Source organism: Fonsecaea erecta (genome assembly GCF_001651985.1).
Source record: "Fonsecaea erecta strain CBS 125763 chromosome Unknown Scaff15, whole genome shotgun sequence".
Lineage (NCBI taxonomy): Eukaryota > Fungi > Ascomycota > Eurotiomycetes > Chaetothyriales > Herpotrichiellaceae > Fonsecaea > Fonsecaea erecta.
Genome location: NW_017387258.1, coordinates 292,407 through 308,876, shown reverse-complemented (window position 1 = coordinate 308,876; position 16,470 = coordinate 292,407). Strand labels below are relative to the sequence as shown.

Below are 16,470 nucleotides of genomic sequence, written 5' to 3'. Positions count from 1 at the left end.
CCTCGGAAGCCTTCACCACCTAAATCCGGCGTGTAATAATAAGCGCGCTCCCTGCCGGTTTGCTCCACTCTAGGGATTTCACAGATGCAAGTTTTTCCGTCTGTGAAATCATGCCCGGGAGCGCAGGCACCTCGTTACCGCCGCCTCTTCACCGAGTACAAGATTATTCCTTACTATTTGGTGGTGATATTTCGTTTCCGTGCCTGCCTGCTGTGCCTCGCCTCGCCTCGCTGGCCGTTTACACGCACGCACCTACGCACGCGCCCCGACCTGACCTCCGTCTCCTTCTTCAGCTCCAACGGCCTCGATAGAATAGAAAAGATCTGGCTGGTGTGGTGTGGTGTGCCATCATCGTCCGTCCATCGCCCGGTTCGACTGTATCGTATCACCGTTAACCGCTGGCCCTGCCATTATCGCCGGCCATGTCCTCTCGGATCGTCCAGCTTCCCTTCGACATCCTCCATCAGATCGCGACCAAGCTCGACATTAGCTCCTTTGAGAAGTTGGCCCAGACGTGCAAATCGCTGCGAAAACATCTGCAGAGTCATCAGACAGCGAAGCACATCCTACAGGTAGGTTCATTTCTCCCTTTTTTTCTCTCCCTGGCCCCTAAGCTGACCGATATCAGACGACATCGCGTCACAATCTTTGGGTACAACTCGCCTTGTACGGGCCCAGGCAAACCCTCGCTCGGATCCTCGACTCTCAGTCAGCTTTGCAACGGGCGGAGCCGTACTCTGCCTGTATTATCGGATATGCGAGCAGCTTCTCGTACAACTCGGGGATTCTATGCTATATGACTGCGAACGCTCTTCGCATTTTGAACTTCAATGCCCGTCGAGACACTGAGAAGGTTTTTGACAGCGGCCTCTTCACCGATCCAGCCAGACTCCAAGTCCGAGGTGTTACGGCGACGATCCGGTCCATTCAGGTCCAGAGCTACGCTGACGGCGTGGTGGTTCTGTTGTGTGATTTAGGGCTCCTCGACCAGTGTCTTCTCGCTGTAAAGATCGACCAGCCCATCAGGATCAAAATGCGTGCTTGGATCCATGCCACTAACAAGCTATTCGTCAGGAACAACGGCCAGTTTTTGGTCCTGGGCTCACACTCGGCCAGAAACGCCCATAACCGCCGCGAGTGGCTGCTGGGCGTCTACAACCTGGACACGGGTAAGCCGGTGACGACACAGCCGCTACAGCTACGCGGCTTCTACGGCTCGGAGATCGGCTCCACGGTGTGCTTCACGATTCACGAGAACGAATTCTACGCCGTCACAAGCCAAACAAGCTATGAGAGCGAGGAAGTGGACTGGACGAGCTACTACCAGATCATCCGGTTCCGGCTGGATGATCCAAACCCGCAACTGACTATCAAGCTCATCTGGCGGCGACAGCACCTCGAGGGGCCCATTAACGACGCCTGGAACGACCTAGGCTTTCAGGTCGACCACTCGACGGGCGAGCTACTAGTGGTCGAGGGTCGAAAGGAGTGGCTTAACGGCGGTAGCCAGTCGATCCGGACGTACTATACGCAACCCATCCGGCGCGCCGACTTAAAGGACTTGAGGGATGGGCTACGGCATCCGCCTAACGACAGTCTCAGCCGCACGCTTGACGAGTATAGTAACAGTCGCTGGGAGGAGCCTCTAATGCGGGTTGACCGATACGTTCACGCCGAGTTCCGGGCCGACGGCGGGGGCGGGCAGCAGGCGGCCACCAAAGAATACGTCCGCGGTCGGACTAAGTGGAACGGGTACTCGTTTAACGCGCAGGCCTTCGTCGATCTCGTGACGGACGAAGTAGTGGTGGAAGGCGAGTCGAAGCCGCAGCAACGCATCAAGCTACGTGTGGCCAGTAGACAGGAACTCAGTCCGCTGGCGGGAGACGACACTACGACGACGACCGCCAGGGGTAGTTCCATGGCTTTGGTGCTCCGCAAGAGCAGACGGGACCGCGAGGGCCAGGAGATGGAGGACGGCGAGCGCGCCTTCAGCCCGAGTAGCGTGTCTCTCTGGCCACCAGACGACGCGCCCCAAGGCCTGCACGAGATCCTCTGTCCAAAAGGCCGGGCAGGAGACGTCACGGCCGTGTTGGGAGACGAGGGCATCGTGTATATGGCGGGGCCACCTCGCGAGCCGGGATCAACGGAACGAGCTCTGGTCTTTGTCTGCTTCGATCCTACGTTTGGGTTCCAGGGGATGCACCACCTCGACGGGAGTCCTGCTAAGCCGCGATCGGAAGAGAAGAAGAGGAAGATAGAATGCTACAAGCTTGACGAGAAAGGACAGTCCGACCATAGCAGAAGTGGGAGCCAGAACCAGGGGATTGATTCTGCCCTGACAGATCTTCCGAAGAAGCTGAAGCTCGAAGCTGGGTTGAAGCAAGAGCTCGAAGCGGGGTTGAGGCCAGAGCGGGAAGACGCAATCTCTTCGCCGCACACATGCGACGAGCAGGAAATCAGCGTCCCTCAGGCAAGCGGTCTGGCGCAAGGATCCTTGCTGGCGACGACCTCGATCATGAGTCCGCGTCCTGAACTGCCGGTGGTGCCGCCATCTCCAACTCCATTACTGCCGACGACTTTGGACCCCAACAGGCAGAGAAGCCGGGGCCACGGAAAAGAAGGTGAGAGGCCTGCATCGAGGCGGGAGAAAGCAATGTGCATATCCATTCACCAAGGATTTTGGACGCGTTAGGCAGAGATTTAAGAAGCCCCCTCATGCTGATGCGATCGGCCTCCGGGACAACCAGCTGGTTGACCTTGTGGTGGTCGCCAGAGTTGTAGTCACGCCCGCTGGGCGTCTTCCCCAGAGCTTCCATAATCGACGGCACGTGCAGGCCAAAGGTCATACTCTTGACAGCCAGGATCTGCAGCGTCGTGTCGCGGCGGACACGCGTAATCTTCCAGGGACCGGGACCGGCGGCGGAGAGGTGGATGCGCTGCTGGCGGGTTTGAAACAGCCGGATCTCTGGCACCGACATGTGCTGCCACGAGCCGATAAGTCAGGCTTTGAAAGACGCCAGGCGGGCTTCTCTGGCCTAACCTCGTGTACGGAGAGGCATGATGCCCGATATATTTTGCTGGCACTCATAGAGACATGCGCTCGACTGACCGGGAGAATGCCTGCCCACGGGGACTTATCACGTAACTGCCAGTGTGAATAGGGTCTATGACGATTTAGCTCCACCTTTTCTGTCCAACGCCAGCAGGGCCTTCAAGGGCGGAGGATGCTTCGAGGAGAGAGGTTCGAGGAATGTAAAAGGGTTCGGTCTGACCAGGGTCTGTGAGGCCGCGATTCCACCTTTTCTTGTCTAACGCTGACAGGCCTTCAGAGGCTAAGAGAGAGGGGAGACAGAGAGATTGAGGAGAGGAGACGGTTTCCGACTGACCAGGCGCCATTTCAGGATCCTGCGATCCGCCAGTTTCACAGTTCCACAATTCCACAACTTGTGAGAGAGGCTGCTCACAGATGACTTCAACGTCACAGAAAGACGAGACTGAGGCCGTCTAACGAACAAGTTGATGGTGTTGAGATGAAGTTGTTGAAATTCAAGTTAATGGGCGGCGGTGAGGTGGAAATGCAAAGTTTGGTGAACAGTTTGCGGAGGCAGGAATCAGGAGCGGAGTAACTATGATCCGCCAAAGTCACGTTATCTGTCGTTATCACAAGCGTGGCTGTCCGTTCACTTTTGCTGGTAAGTATGAGTGCTACACTCCTTAGAAACCTCTCGCCACCCACCAAACACCCTATTCTCCGCGCGCCCATCCATTTAACAGGTCTGTCCAGCTTGCCATTACTCTACGCATCGCACGCTTTCGATTGATATACAGAGCACCAATCCGATGCCGCAAAAGACGCAGCAATTCGGGGCGGGGGTTTCGGCCCCGAGGAAAGTACCTAAACTGCGACGCGATGACAACAAGCACACGCAAACGGCACACCTCCATGACTTTGTAGACCAACTACAGAGCTATGGAAGAGCCCAGAAGAATGCGAAGCTAGCAACTGCACTTCCAAATGTTCAGGAAGCCCTCGAAGTGGCCATCGCTACAATCAAAGCGTTCCAGGAGGGGGAAAATGAGATCATAACAAACATAGATACCCACTGCAAACACCTCTCTACTACCATCAACAACCTCCAAAATGATATGACAATCATTACGAGTGGCGCGAACCAGACCAATCTCTCCAGCAATGCTTCCAGCAGCTCCGCGGGCGCAAGCACCAGGGCCCGAAAGCTGTTTCCAAACAAGCCATTGAGGCCGCCAACTGTACACACCATCTCCGACACCTCAAGCCAACCTTACCCGCCTACACAAGCCGAACTCGAGATAACCATCAAGATGAACCAATCAGACAAGGCAAAGGCATTGAAAAAGGAGGGCCCGCAAGAGACGGTAAAAGCAATAAACACAGCCATACAAACAGCATCCAACAGTATTACAGCACTCAAAGGCATCAAAGTCAAGGCAGCACGGAGCTTCAGAAGCTTTGACATCCTGGCCCTTGCACGCAACAGAAAGGAATATGAGCTACTGAAGGAACACGGAGGTGTTTGGCCACGGGCTCTCGATGAACAGGCACGACTCGCAGTGGAAACCTTCAAGGTGGTGATTCACAAGGTGAAGGTAGAAACAGTGGGAAAGCGCTTCGACCCATCGTCAGCACAGAAGGTACATGACCTCCTCAAACGTCACAACCCAGCGGCTATAGCACTCGGAGGCATCGTCTGCTCGGTCGCGTGGCTTAAGACACCACGGACAACCCTCGGATCGCTGGTGGTCAGCTTCGACAAAGCAAAGACCGCCAACTATTTGATCAAATACGCCACATTCCTGGACCACACCGGTCATGTCACGGAAAGGCACGACCAGAGCTATCGTATGGTACATTGTGACAACTGCCAGAGATACGGACACGTAGCCCGGATCTGTGACTCAACCACCCCAGTTTGTGGACACTGCGCCCAAGAACACAAGACACAGGATTGCGCCAACCACCAGGCAGAAGGCTTCGTGCCAAAATGCGCTGTGTGCGAAGGCCACCATCCTGCATGGTCAAGCGAATGCAGAAGCCCTGATAGGCTCAGCGAACAGCAACGCGCTAATGCCGCGCGTCAAGCAGGCAAAATGCAACCCTTTCACTTCGTACCTCTCGCGGAACGCACGGGGGAGATAACCAACTGAATCAGCAACAGCCGAAGGCCCGGCATCGGCGGAGAAGATCCCGACAACACGGAAAAGAGGGAAGGCGAGGGAACAGCTGGATCGTCCGTACCTGGCTTCACCTTCGGCAAACACTCATTGACAAGGCTCAGCCTCACACCCGCCATCAATGAACATCGCCACAACAAGGGCGGTGCAGTTTCGGCACCGCGATAGCACAAATGGGCGATACTAAGCACAAGACATCAACTTACCCAACCAAGCACCGCAAAGCCAACTCAGCCTGGCGCGCCATCACGGCAACTCAAAGACACCTTACCACACTACTCAGAACAACCGAACAGCACATGAAGCGAGATGTCGGCAGAATGCTTGCAGGGGCATCCACTAAGCTGACCGCTAAGCCAGGATGCTCGCTGGTGCTGTTTTGACCGCCTCTCATCCAGCAAAGACTCAAATCAACCAAGCAAGCCTCCGTCCTGCGGTGCAGCCTCACAACCTCCAAACGCCCTCTGGATTGCCAAGCGTTTGAAATGCGCTGACACGAGTCCCCACGGGAGGCATTCATGAAAGGAATCAACTTGCAAGACCGCCAAATCGAACCATAACTCAAGCACAACCACGGAGAACAAGAAATAGGGGAATTGAAAAAGAGGAATTTACTACTCCCGACCGGCGCTCAAGGAGCGAGACAGGTGCGGAAAGGTGTAGAAACGGAATATCAGGGCAAAAGAGGATTCATGTCTCGGCGCTCCCGGAGAAGACAATAACGCCCTGCAGACAAGACAGCAACAACGCCACCACAACGGGGGGGGACAAAGGGGAACACGATGTTGCGTTACGAGATAAAGAGGAAAGCAATGCAGGGGGCTTAATAACCTCTGCCCAGGTTGTAGAATAGGCATAATGGCTCTCGGCGCATAGTTGCATTTAGGGAGCTGGAACGCTTGAATTGAATTCATCATGATCAATATACTCCTGTCGACGGGAACCGGAACAGGATGACACTGACCGACTTTCTCATCTGACCGAGTCCGTTGATAACTTCATTATATGGACAGACGCAGTTTCAGGACCGGTTCGGCGTCGTATATTCAGCGACAGCTAAAAATCTCATCATGGGGTTTTCTGCCAGTCCAGATGGCAATACGAGTTTGGCGCCGATGATTGACCCGCTGCCCAAGTCGCTGTCAAACAAATTCAACCACTCGACCGCCATTTCCTTCCTCCATCGCGACTGGACTAAACATTCCTGGGGCAGCAGCCTGCTTAGTCCCGGTGATTCCCCGAGATCGTGAGAACTCCGGCGACGGCAATGGAAGCTCTCGAGATGGCTACCCAGCAGAAAAAAATATGGCTACGCCGCCGCGATTGCCCTCTTGAGCATCCTTGCGCTCTGGTGGTTCCCCAATCCCACGGGCACCGGCGGTCTTCTCGGAACGTCGGAGCCCGGTGTCGACGATGAGATTACAGAGGAAGGCCCTATTCCTGTCGGCACGTCTGTAATTCGAGGTGGGAGAGAGGTCTTCTGGTGGGAGGAATTCCCCAAGTGATAAACGCGGTGCTGGAAGCAGCTATTTGGCGACGGTGATGTTAACCTTGCTCTACAGACTCCACGGTTTTTATCGAGGACGCAAGGACACCCTCCCACTTTCCGAGCATGTCCCGCGATCCGGTGGTAGCATGAGTCAAAGCCAGGCTTGCTGAAAATTATCCGGCTGATCAACAACGGCCAGGAGACCAAGATGACTGCGAAGTTGTAAAAAGACTCGGCGAGGACGTACAGCGCGAGAAGACCGCCTTCGTGAAGACGGCTGCAAGCGAAGCCGATGATGACAAAGATGATGGAAGACCCCAGGTAGAAGCCACTGTGCATCTGTGTGCAGTCAACAAAGCAGCCCGGGTGGATCTACTTACTGCATCAACAAAGACGCCCTATCGTCAAGGCAGAGACTGCTATGCAACCGTGTGCAATCAACAAAGCCCTGGGTGGTGTTTGTTTGCAACAATCAACCAAGGCTTCTGGTTCATCATGCACTAAGGTGTTCCTGATCCACCATTGTTGGACATGCAGATGCAAATACTCCACCGGATACAACTTCCTCCGCACATTGAAACGCCTCCGCAGGCACTGTCTTGAGTAACAAACAAAAACTTTAGTCTTCTTCCATCATCTCCCTCTCATCGACCAGGCTTTCAGAAGGGATTGTGCCGCTCGTTTCAACCAAAGCATGGATTCAAGCTCAAGGGACGCGCTGGAGCATGGCAGCACGGCCTGCGCGCTGCAGCAGCCATCACCAAATATCCCAGACTGCCATCCCGATCTGCCCACTTCCACGCACGAGACCCTCGACTCCACAATCAGACCACCGCAAGACAATGATACGCCTCTACAGCACAGTCTACTCCTGAATCAAGCACACAGAGTTCGGGCAGATCTCAAAGCGTACTTGGCCGGCAAGTTCCTCCAATATCGAGACAAGCCACGCGAGTACATACTACCTCTGTCGGACTTCCACCAGCTGCTCGAGGATCCTGACTTTGAGTCTGGAAATTGGAATTCGTCTCTCATACAACTCCCGCACGGCAACGCTCACCCTCTTCACCATGCAAAGCCCGAGACACGGTTATATTATCGAGTGGCTTCACGATATCGCTGAAGCGAAGTTAGATTTGCCTACACGCCGCAAGCTCTTCCTATCGTGTGGTGTTAATGACACGGATTTTCAAGGAGAATGGCAATGGTCAGAAAAGCAGCCAGACCTTGCTATTTCGTGGAACGAGAATAACATCGGGACCCAGCTGGACACTATTATCGAGGTCGGCGTTTCACAGACTTACAATAGTCTACTTCACGTTCGGGACATGTTCTTGAAAGGGTTACCTGAAGTCTCCAGTTTCGTCTCGGTGAATATTCTCGAGGACCCTAGGTACAGAAGCCCAAAGGATCTCAATATCGACGAACCGGATAACATTCAGAAAGCGGATTTCCAACTGGATGCAGACCAAGGACCACTTTGTTATAAGGGTGTCCAATGGATGGGGAAGAGCACGCTTTCCTGGGAAGTCTGGGAACGAGGGGCAGATGGAGAGCCGAAGCAAATCTTCTCTGCAACTGTCGACCCTAGTGATAGGGAAACGGAACTCCCATTCTTCGAAATACCGGCTACGATCGCAACCGGTACCAAGCCAGTTACAGTTACGTCGACAGATCTTGATGAGCTCTACACTTCTCGATTGAAATATGGGATAATCGATGAGGCTCGGGTACGGATGTCAAGATACATCAAGAATGTGAGAGGAAAGCGAAAGCTTGCAGCGGACTTGGCGGAGCGAAAGGACGAAGCGGAGAAGAAGAGATCCAAAGCCACCGAGGAGCGTACGGAACGCTGCAGAATTCAATCGGAACGTCGAGAGAAGGCAGCGGACTCGGAGGAGTAGTTTCTCGTCTCATAGTTAATATTACAATCACGCCCTCAATGGCAATTCCTCTTGTTCTAGGCTGTGCCGTGACATCACGTAACGAGAAAGACCCCAACGCCGATATCGAACAAGGACATCTATCTCCGCCCTGCTGGGAACGCCCTGGATATGACCTAAATGAATAATTGAAGCGATTATGGCAACATTGGAGTTTGGTAGCAAGTACACAAGCCGCCGTGTGACTAAGGTGGAGATTACTATGCATTCGTGTCCGATTATCAAAGCCCTGGTGAGGGTCTACTTGCAGACATCGCAGTGCAATACACAACGCCACCCAGTGACCAAGCCAGAGACGGCTGTGAATCGCAGTGCCGTCCCCAAAGATCCCCTGTCAGGGAGTGACAACTGTGCATCCGTGTCCGATCAACAAACCCCCGGTGGCGTATGTTTGTTCAATGTGAGGCGTCAACCCTTCGGACACCCCCTCCTACAGCGGACTGCTTCTCACGGACCCTGGCGGCAATCTCTCCATCTCCATTCGGTCTCGTCCCATATCCACCCAAGCCGATAGCCACGTCTAGCACGCTCGCAAAGACATCTTCAACACACGTTCCTTTGCGCCTGAGCCACGTTCCAACCTGTGGTACGGACCGTCCATGATAAGAGACCGCGAGGCTCCCTTCGGCATTCCATGTCAAACTTCCTTAGTTGTCCTCCCCCCTCGACCAAGACGTCAATCCGAATGCGAATCCGAATCCCAACGCGATCCCATGTATGGACTGCACCGTCTCAATGGAAAACTGCATCCGTCAAATACCGAATGATCGTTGCCCTTACGGCCCTTCATTATGTAAGGCCTCGGGTCACCATAGATCTCCGAATCATAGTAGGTGTCTTCCAGCAACACGTATGGTCTTTCCATTTTGATCCCCCTGGCCGGATATGTCCTGATTGCTTCCAGCCGTCTTTCGGCCGTATAGCCTCTCTCGGTCAGAGTGAGCTGCTTGCAAAAGAGATTTCTCATGAGCATGTCAATACCTCGTAGACGGCCAGTGAGGACCGTCCGTCCCACTATCGAATCTGGGTCGCGCAGGTAGTACGAGAATTCATCGCTGTGTTCCCGAAGTGAGTAATCCACGTCAATATCGAGATGAAGAGGACACGTGAAGTTTGGTCTGGAAGAAAGTTGGATGAGTGCCTTGGCAAGCATGATTGTGTTCACGTTGTTATTCAACCGAAGGCTTTCGAGACCTGTTGGCAAGTTGAAGAAACAATTGATTGGAATAGTGCGATGATTAGAGAAACTGAGTTCTTTGAGTCCGGTTAGTTGAGAGAAATCAAAGCGGCCAGTGAGACTCGGGTCCGATAGCACACTCCGGGCAGTTGCAAACACCTTCAGAGCCTTGAGGCCAGGCTGATAACGTGCGAGAGTGAGTAGGAGCTCTTCTAGCATTCCATCTTCTGATTGCACGCTCGGCGCCCGGCTGTCGTCAAATGCGAGAGTCTCCAGCGCTTTTGGCATGCTGAGGATGGAGTGGACAGCCTGCCGATTCATTCGAGGATTCACCAGCAGTGTAAGGTGTTTGAGCGGTATGGAGTTGATTGCTGGGAGTGTTTCGTCCAGGCTATCTAGAGTAGGGTAAGATACTACTAAGGTTGTGAGTTTCGGCGCCTTGAGAACAGGAGCAATCTGAACCGGAGAGTAGCTCAACGGGCACAACCGACATTCACGTAACTCGGTGAAGGCCAAGGAGCTCAGCATGTTGTTGACACGGGGGTAAAATGACACTTTCGGGTCTTCTCCGAAGCCCTTGTGGTCTCTGCAGCATCGAACGTCACAAACGTGTAGGACTCTGAGCTTCGGAAGCTTATGGACGAACCTGACCAGTCCCCTCTGACCGCGATCATTCCGGTCCGCTTTAGTGTGGGCAATGAAGGTGTTCACGAGGTTATATCGTTCCGGACGTGCTGCGAGGATAAACTCACTGGATCGCCTCAAGCTGGAGTAGTTCTTGCAGCTGTCTGGCGGACAATCCTTTTCAAATTTGCTCAAGCTGGAGAGGCCGTTGCAGAAAGCTGGCTCACATAGCTCTGAAATTGTCCTGCATGTCTGGCGGAGATTGCGAACGTGTTGGGGCGTGTCCGTGTCCACAAATCCGATGATCCGGTCCAAGATTTCGATAGGAAGATCGAGGATGGGCGTAGATGCATTTGTTGGTTCCATTCGATTGTCCGTGATGCTGACGGCATGGTTGGTACAAGGGTTTGTTCTGTTCTCGTGACGTGGTGCCATGATGGTGAATTATCCAGAGATGTTCTTGATGGGTGTGGAGAAAAGCATGGGAGGACTATAAGGAGCTGGCGGAGTTTTATGTCACAAACTAGAACGCCTTCACAGGTGGTTTCAAGGCAGTAGAGTGCCAAGGCAGCTGGGCGAGTAGAGGCAGCGAGTACGGGTGTCTTACATATCCGGCGCGACGCCATATGAGCTGGTAACACTCACTTTTCTGAACAAAGGACTCTAACTAGTGGTGGCGGCAGCGGCACGTTGATTCGGTAGGGAAAGGATCTCGCTATGTAGGATATCAAGGAAACACTTCACATCCATCGATATCGGTGGACATAGAAACAGACCTTCAATATGCAATGCCACGCTCCTCCCGAAGCTAACCTCAGCACAGAATGCCTTGATTTCCTCAGCCTCGCCTGCTCGAAGCGCCTCTCATGCCCTCTTCCTTCTCACGCTCTCCAACGCCTGCATAGGCCTTCTCAAACATGGTTTTGTCCGATGACCGTTTGATGACAGCTTGAAGGAGAGGGATCATCCGACAGCTGTGGAACTGCTCTCACATGATAAATGGCCCGGGATCAAGACGCATTACGCAGTGGAAATCGTTTTTCAAAGTGTCGATTCTGAGCGGAACTTTCTCACAGACAACAATATAGCCGCGAGTATATAATCAAAGGCAGAGGGTAATGGACATCAGACTTCGCACTTGTACTCCCTGTCTTTGATCTCATTTTATCTCTCGATAAAGCGGAAAATGGCACCTAGAGTAAGGTGTTCCATGACCAAATCTATGTCGGCAAACACAGTCCTTTGTCTCCCGAGAAAACAAAAGGAGAATGTGGCGGTGACACAAAAGAGACGAGTGTTGTTGGAGGAGCCCTCACTTGCTGTATGACTCCAGAAGCAGGTATTGGCCACGATGGTATGGCTCACTGAGCGACTTTGGGATCAAGTGTTATTAGATCAGTACTCGGCCGCAGGTTGCGAGGGGATGACACACCGGCACGGAGAAAGCTCCAAGGTCGTATATCACCTGTACGCAAGACCATTGACCACGGGAATATCGGAGGATTGAGGACCTCCACTTACCGATGAGGTATTCCAGAGCATGTTGGCCGATGGGAGAACTACGCATATCTGTCACCCGGTTGCCACCCATCACAGCATCGCTGCTGTGTGTCAACTTTCCTTCCACCCTTGGAGCCTGCAAACTGCAAGCATTGTATAACACCGAAAGTATTGCTTACATCAACGGTGTGCCACAAGATCGGGAAGCGGAAGGTATGAACCCCGTCACAAGAACGCTTCTTTCTATCCCCCGGGGCCGGCTGTAAGTGTTGGTGCTCCTGCTGATCGACTCTCTCGAGGACTTGCCCAATGCTATGGGCGCATTGAGGTCTGAAGCCGTCAAGAGTGACAGGAGAGTCATGGTGTTGGGCCAAGAGGGTCTGGATTTGTGATGACGCAAGTGAGTCGGATCGTCAACGATACTCTTGTCAGCGTTTAGCCGTAGTGCGCGTCGCCGCCCGCGTAATTCGTGACGATTCCAACCACGTGCTTGAGCGTTTGCAGGACGCCGCCTTTTAAGGCTGCGATACGCGCAGTCAGCGCAGCCTGTCTTCTTTCTTCATGAGTCTGGGTCACGTTCGCCACGGACATGGTGTGTGGCTGTCTCACCGGTAGTGATGCCTTAGTCCCGCTGTTCGAGGAGAGTTTCGAGGTTCTGAATGGCTTCCCCGAGACGGTCATTAGCCCAGCGCAGACCACCTTCAACACCCGGTACTGCCCACCGTCCCTGCGATAGGCAAACAGTTGACCACTCCTTCCCGGATATATCTTAACTTCTGCCCTCCTTTGGGAGGGTCATGTTGTGGTCACAATTCTGAGTACACTACATACTTCTCGATCCACTCTGCGCCTGGAGTGTAAGAGTGTGCAGTCTTGTAGGCGGACAACGAGCCATTGATCGGAGAGCGAGCCCCGGGATACTCGCTGAGAAACAGTCTGCGGAGGGGCCCTGGTTGGTCGGAGTCGTGGGGGTTGTGAGACTGGACGAGAGTCGATGGAGGTGTTGAGACCCAAAACCTGGTCGTACAACTCAGTGATGTGAGCAATCTTTCTGACCAAACATTCCCTTCGGGCCCGCGTCATTCGCATTTGATCACGGGTTATGTTTGGCCTTGTGGCGGGCGTGGTCCTTCATGCTGGAAGAGCCGACGGTCATTCCGGATGGAGACGACGGGTGCATGGATGTCACCATAACCGACGTTACCCTCTGTGGTATTGGCCTAACCTTTGACCGTCGCGACAAATGTCTTAGTGTATACACAAATCCGAAGCCGATGTCGTCTATTTCTCGTCAGCATCCTCCCGTCCCCCCAAACAACCAGAGTCGATGAGGTTTCGTTCACGGAAGGTTGAAAGTCATTGGTGTCATCATCCGACTTCCTTCAAGCTCGGGGAGGTAAGGGTCCTCGTCCTCCCATTCGTCGTCGTCATCGTCAAGAAAGTCGTCCCCGTAGTCCTCCAACGTGGCAAAGAAGAGAGGATCGTCAAGCGGCAACAGCTACCGCTGAAACTCCTGAGACTCGATCGTCCAAGGAGAGGAGGCACCTCTCACAGCTTCTGACTTATTTAGCAAGTAGAATGATCCGCACCACCCCACCTGTTATCCAGCAAAACCTTTGGTCGGTGAGATCCCCGTCATCTTTCCACTGAGGTGGCTTGTCTCTCGACGACCGTGGTGTCTATCCTTGCTCTTGAAGATGGTGGCGTCTATTTTCTCTCTTGACGACCGAGGTACTTTGCCCCTTCAAGACTTGATTTCTATCCTTGCTCCTTGAAGAAGGCACCATGCGGGCGACGTGTGCCTGCAGCGGTGGCACTGGGACAGCAACAGGTACCGCGTCGCTTGCTAAAACAGGAGCAGAAAAAGAGTTGGTGGTGCAGGAGATGGAGACAAGGCAGGGGGGACACGCGAGCCAGGATTTGTTCAGAGAGTCAACAAGAGAGTACCGCACGAGCCGCGGAAGGGAAAAGCGCTCACAGTGTTGTTGTTGTTGTTGTTGTTGTTGTTGTTGTTGTCTGTAGGGACAGAAGAGAAGGACAAAGGGAAAAAAGACAACACAAACGGGAAAATAAAGTGTAGAGAGCCGGCTCGTACTGAACGGGTGCATGCGACTCGGTCGTGACACGCAAGCGGCACGCACAACTAGTGATATTATGGACTTCTCTCACATACCTCATGGTCTCTGGTCCGGACGAAGCTCCGTTTAACAGCAGCAGTTCCGTGTAGTCTCTCCGCTATGGCCAGCCCTATACCCCCCGCGTGTCAAGGATCAACCTGATCGCTTAGCCACCTATCCTATTTGGGATCAGATCACTTGTAGCAATACCACTCGGAATATCAGCCGCGCACAGGCGCCTTAACTTTCCAGATAGTCCGTACCGCAGTTCATCAATTCATCGCCTGTTTAGGCTCTGTTTCCCTCGGCAGAGTGGGTTTCATTCATCGATTTCGGGGCCACAGATCTCAATCCGGGTCGTCTGGCTCCGTAGTCACCTGGTCCGGAGATGTCTCCGTCACTTGTAATGTCGCCATCTCCCTCGCTCACAATAGGGGTGTATAGCTGAGCAATAATATCACTGAAGAAGGCGTTGAAAGATAAGAAGAGAAGGCACATCATGGCGACTTGGTGAGATACAGGTCACTCGGGGTCGATCAAAAGGCCAAAGCGACTGCAACCCTTCCGAGGCGTGTACCGGAGTGAGAGCAGATTGAAGATGGACCAAAGGCAATCTTGCAAATATCATGTCCTGGAGAAATAAATGTGGCCGCCTGCAGGGCTCCCGACCAGAGGGGAAGAGCATCCGGGGTGTGTCTGAGGTTCCAGGTCACCTTGCAAAATTGCCGCTGAAGTCTCGAGCGCCTTGGCCCAAGGGCTTTGGTCCTCATCGAGCTGATTTCGGGATCCTGCTGAGGTCTCGACATTCTAGCTCGGTTGTTCTGGGTAGCCTTCGCCGTTCAGACCAGTGAGATAAGTAGGTGAGGATGTGGTTTGACTTGACCGAGGGGAAAGGTCAAGTCGTGAGCAAGTTTCAGTTGAAACATAGCTGAGGCAGCAACAATTCACTGTGAATTGTTAATGCTCGTGACGACGCTATCAGTTCACCACCCCCCACTCTCGCCACGCTGGCGGATTCCCGTTTTCAGAATGGTCAGACAAGACATGTTATCAAAACCATATCCATTGCTGCGTTGACTGTTTCACTGAGTTGCCCCTGTTCCGTGTCATAGATCGAGGTCGTCAGTGAATTCCGCTCGCAGTAGGACATCCCCATGTCTGCATAGTCGCCGCCGCTGACATCAATTAGATCTGCGACCGTGATCCTGCGCCGGTGTCAGAAGTCGGCATTATCCACGTTTCGACAGTCATTCGTCGAAGGGATTTTGATATCAAGTTTAGAATCGATGCTACAAGGGTTGGTCAGGATGGTGGTGGAGTCAACCTTGGTGTCAAGCTCTTCTAGACTGGGGATACCCCTGGAGGCTGTTCAAGGCATCAAAGGTTATATAACTGTCGTTGGGGTCGAACTCGCCTAAGGGTAGCAGCAGTATCAGATACCACCGCTGGGCCAGGAGAGATTTCATTCTGGGGATGGCGCTTTGTTGGCCAACATTGTTCTTCGACTTCAGCAGCCAAACTCACTGTCAGGGGGAAGGAAGAGGGTTATGCGAAGGCGTTTCGAGCTGTTGAGATTGTGTGGCTGTGTAGTTTATATTGTCAGAACCCCACCCGGTGTCTCTCATCTCCGGGAACGACGTACTATGGCCGTCAGTGGTGTCACGCGTCGCGCCTACACGTGACTGGCTAAGATTGGGAAGGTCTGCCGAGGGCTACTTCTACCTCGCCATCCCACTTCCTTCCTTTGAACACTCCATCAGAGACAGCCCACAAAAACAACAGTTAGCTAGATAGCTAGAGAATCGTGCTACTGCAGCCATTCCTCTCCACCAGTGCGGTGGATTCCTTGCTCCCTTCTTCCATGTGATAAGTGGTAACTATGATCTAGGGGAGAACAGAGTTGGCGCAACTTGGCCAGACCACCGTTGCCGGTGAGGCCACGGTAGTCCACCGCCTCCCCTAGCTAACTGCGGTGTAGGCCCTCCACTAGGCTGTGCCAGTGGTGGCCGGGATTCAACTCTCGGCCGCACCAGCGCCGGGCTTGCACTTCTACGCAGTGCTGGTGACGAGTAGCTCTCCCAAGAGTGAAACCAAGACAAGCCTACCCACAATCGCTTATCATAACAAAGATAAGTGTGATACCCAGAACCACGATACAGATATTCACTCACTTTCATACAGACTCATCTTTACTGTTGAAAGAACCGCTCGGCCAGCCTGAACCTCAATCTCTCGTGGCACTCGACATCCTCCTCTTCTTACTCCTCCTTTGTCTTGGTGATCAAGAGATAGCGTATGAATGCAGCTGGAATGGCCACAGGAAAGCTAGAAATTGAGTCGATCATTGGTACATTCGAGGAACTAGTGAAGCGGGTGAGGTGGATGCCTCAAACCACCCGGACTAGTGCA

At 53.3% G+C, this 16,470-nt stretch overlaps 6 protein-coding genes across 6 annotated transcripts; 4 read left to right on the top strand and 2 right to left on the bottom strand.

Annotated features, from left to right (window-relative positions):
- Window positions 1-422: 422 nt before the first annotated feature.
- Window positions 423-2,692, top strand: AYL99_11663 (hypothetical protein; the record flags this gene model as incomplete). The annotated part of the gene is made up of 2 exons (XM_018843168.1): window positions 423-572; window positions 629-2,692. 2 exons carry the CDS (start codon window positions 423-425, stop codon window positions 2,690-2,692), a joined length of 2,214 nt encoding a protein of 737 aa, XP_018687495.1.
- Window positions 2,693-3,840: 1,148 nt separating this feature from the next.
- Window positions 3,841-5,379, top strand: AYL99_11662 (hypothetical protein; the record flags this gene model as incomplete). The annotated part of the gene is made up of 3 exons (XM_018843167.1): window positions 3,841-4,884; window positions 4,949-5,145; window positions 5,196-5,379. 3 exons carry the CDS (start codon window positions 3,841-3,843, stop codon window positions 5,377-5,379), a joined length of 1,425 nt encoding a protein of 474 aa, XP_018687494.1.
- A 902-nt stretch (window positions 5,380-6,281) lies between these two features.
- AYL99_11661 (hypothetical protein) lies at window positions 6,282-7,204 on the top strand (the record flags this gene model as incomplete). The annotated part of the gene is made up of 4 exons (XM_018843166.1): window positions 6,282-6,457; window positions 6,509-6,712; window positions 6,774-6,841; window positions 6,900-7,204. The coding sequence occupies 4 exons, from the start codon at window positions 6,282-6,284 to the stop codon at window positions 7,202-7,204; spliced, it is 753 nt and encodes a 250-aa protein (XP_018687493.1).
- Window positions 7,205-7,394: 190 nt separating this feature from the next.
- AYL99_11660 (hypothetical protein) lies at window positions 7,395-8,604 on the top strand (the record flags this gene model as incomplete). Its single annotated transcript, XM_018843165.1, has 2 exons — window positions 7,395-7,654; window positions 7,710-8,604. 2 exons carry the CDS (start codon window positions 7,395-7,397, stop codon window positions 8,602-8,604), a joined length of 1,155 nt encoding a protein of 384 aa, XP_018687492.1.
- A 715-nt stretch (window positions 8,605-9,319) lies between these two features.
- AYL99_11659 (hypothetical protein) lies at window positions 9,320-10,879 on the bottom strand (the record flags this gene model as incomplete). The annotated part of the gene is made up of 1 exon (XM_018843164.1): window positions 9,320-10,879. The coding sequence occupies one exon, from the start codon at window positions 10,877-10,879 to the stop codon at window positions 9,320-9,322; it is 1,560 nt and encodes a 519-aa protein (XP_018687491.1).
- Window positions 10,880-12,379: 1,500 nt separating this feature from the next.
- AYL99_11658 (hypothetical protein) lies at window positions 12,380-13,100 on the bottom strand (the record flags this gene model as incomplete). The annotated part of the gene is made up of 3 exons (XM_018843163.1): window positions 12,380-12,728; window positions 12,776-12,961; window positions 13,042-13,100. 3 exons carry the CDS (start codon window positions 13,098-13,100, stop codon window positions 12,380-12,382), a joined length of 594 nt encoding a protein of 197 aa, XP_018687490.1.
- Between the last annotated feature and the right edge of the window lie 3,370 nt (window positions 13,101-16,470).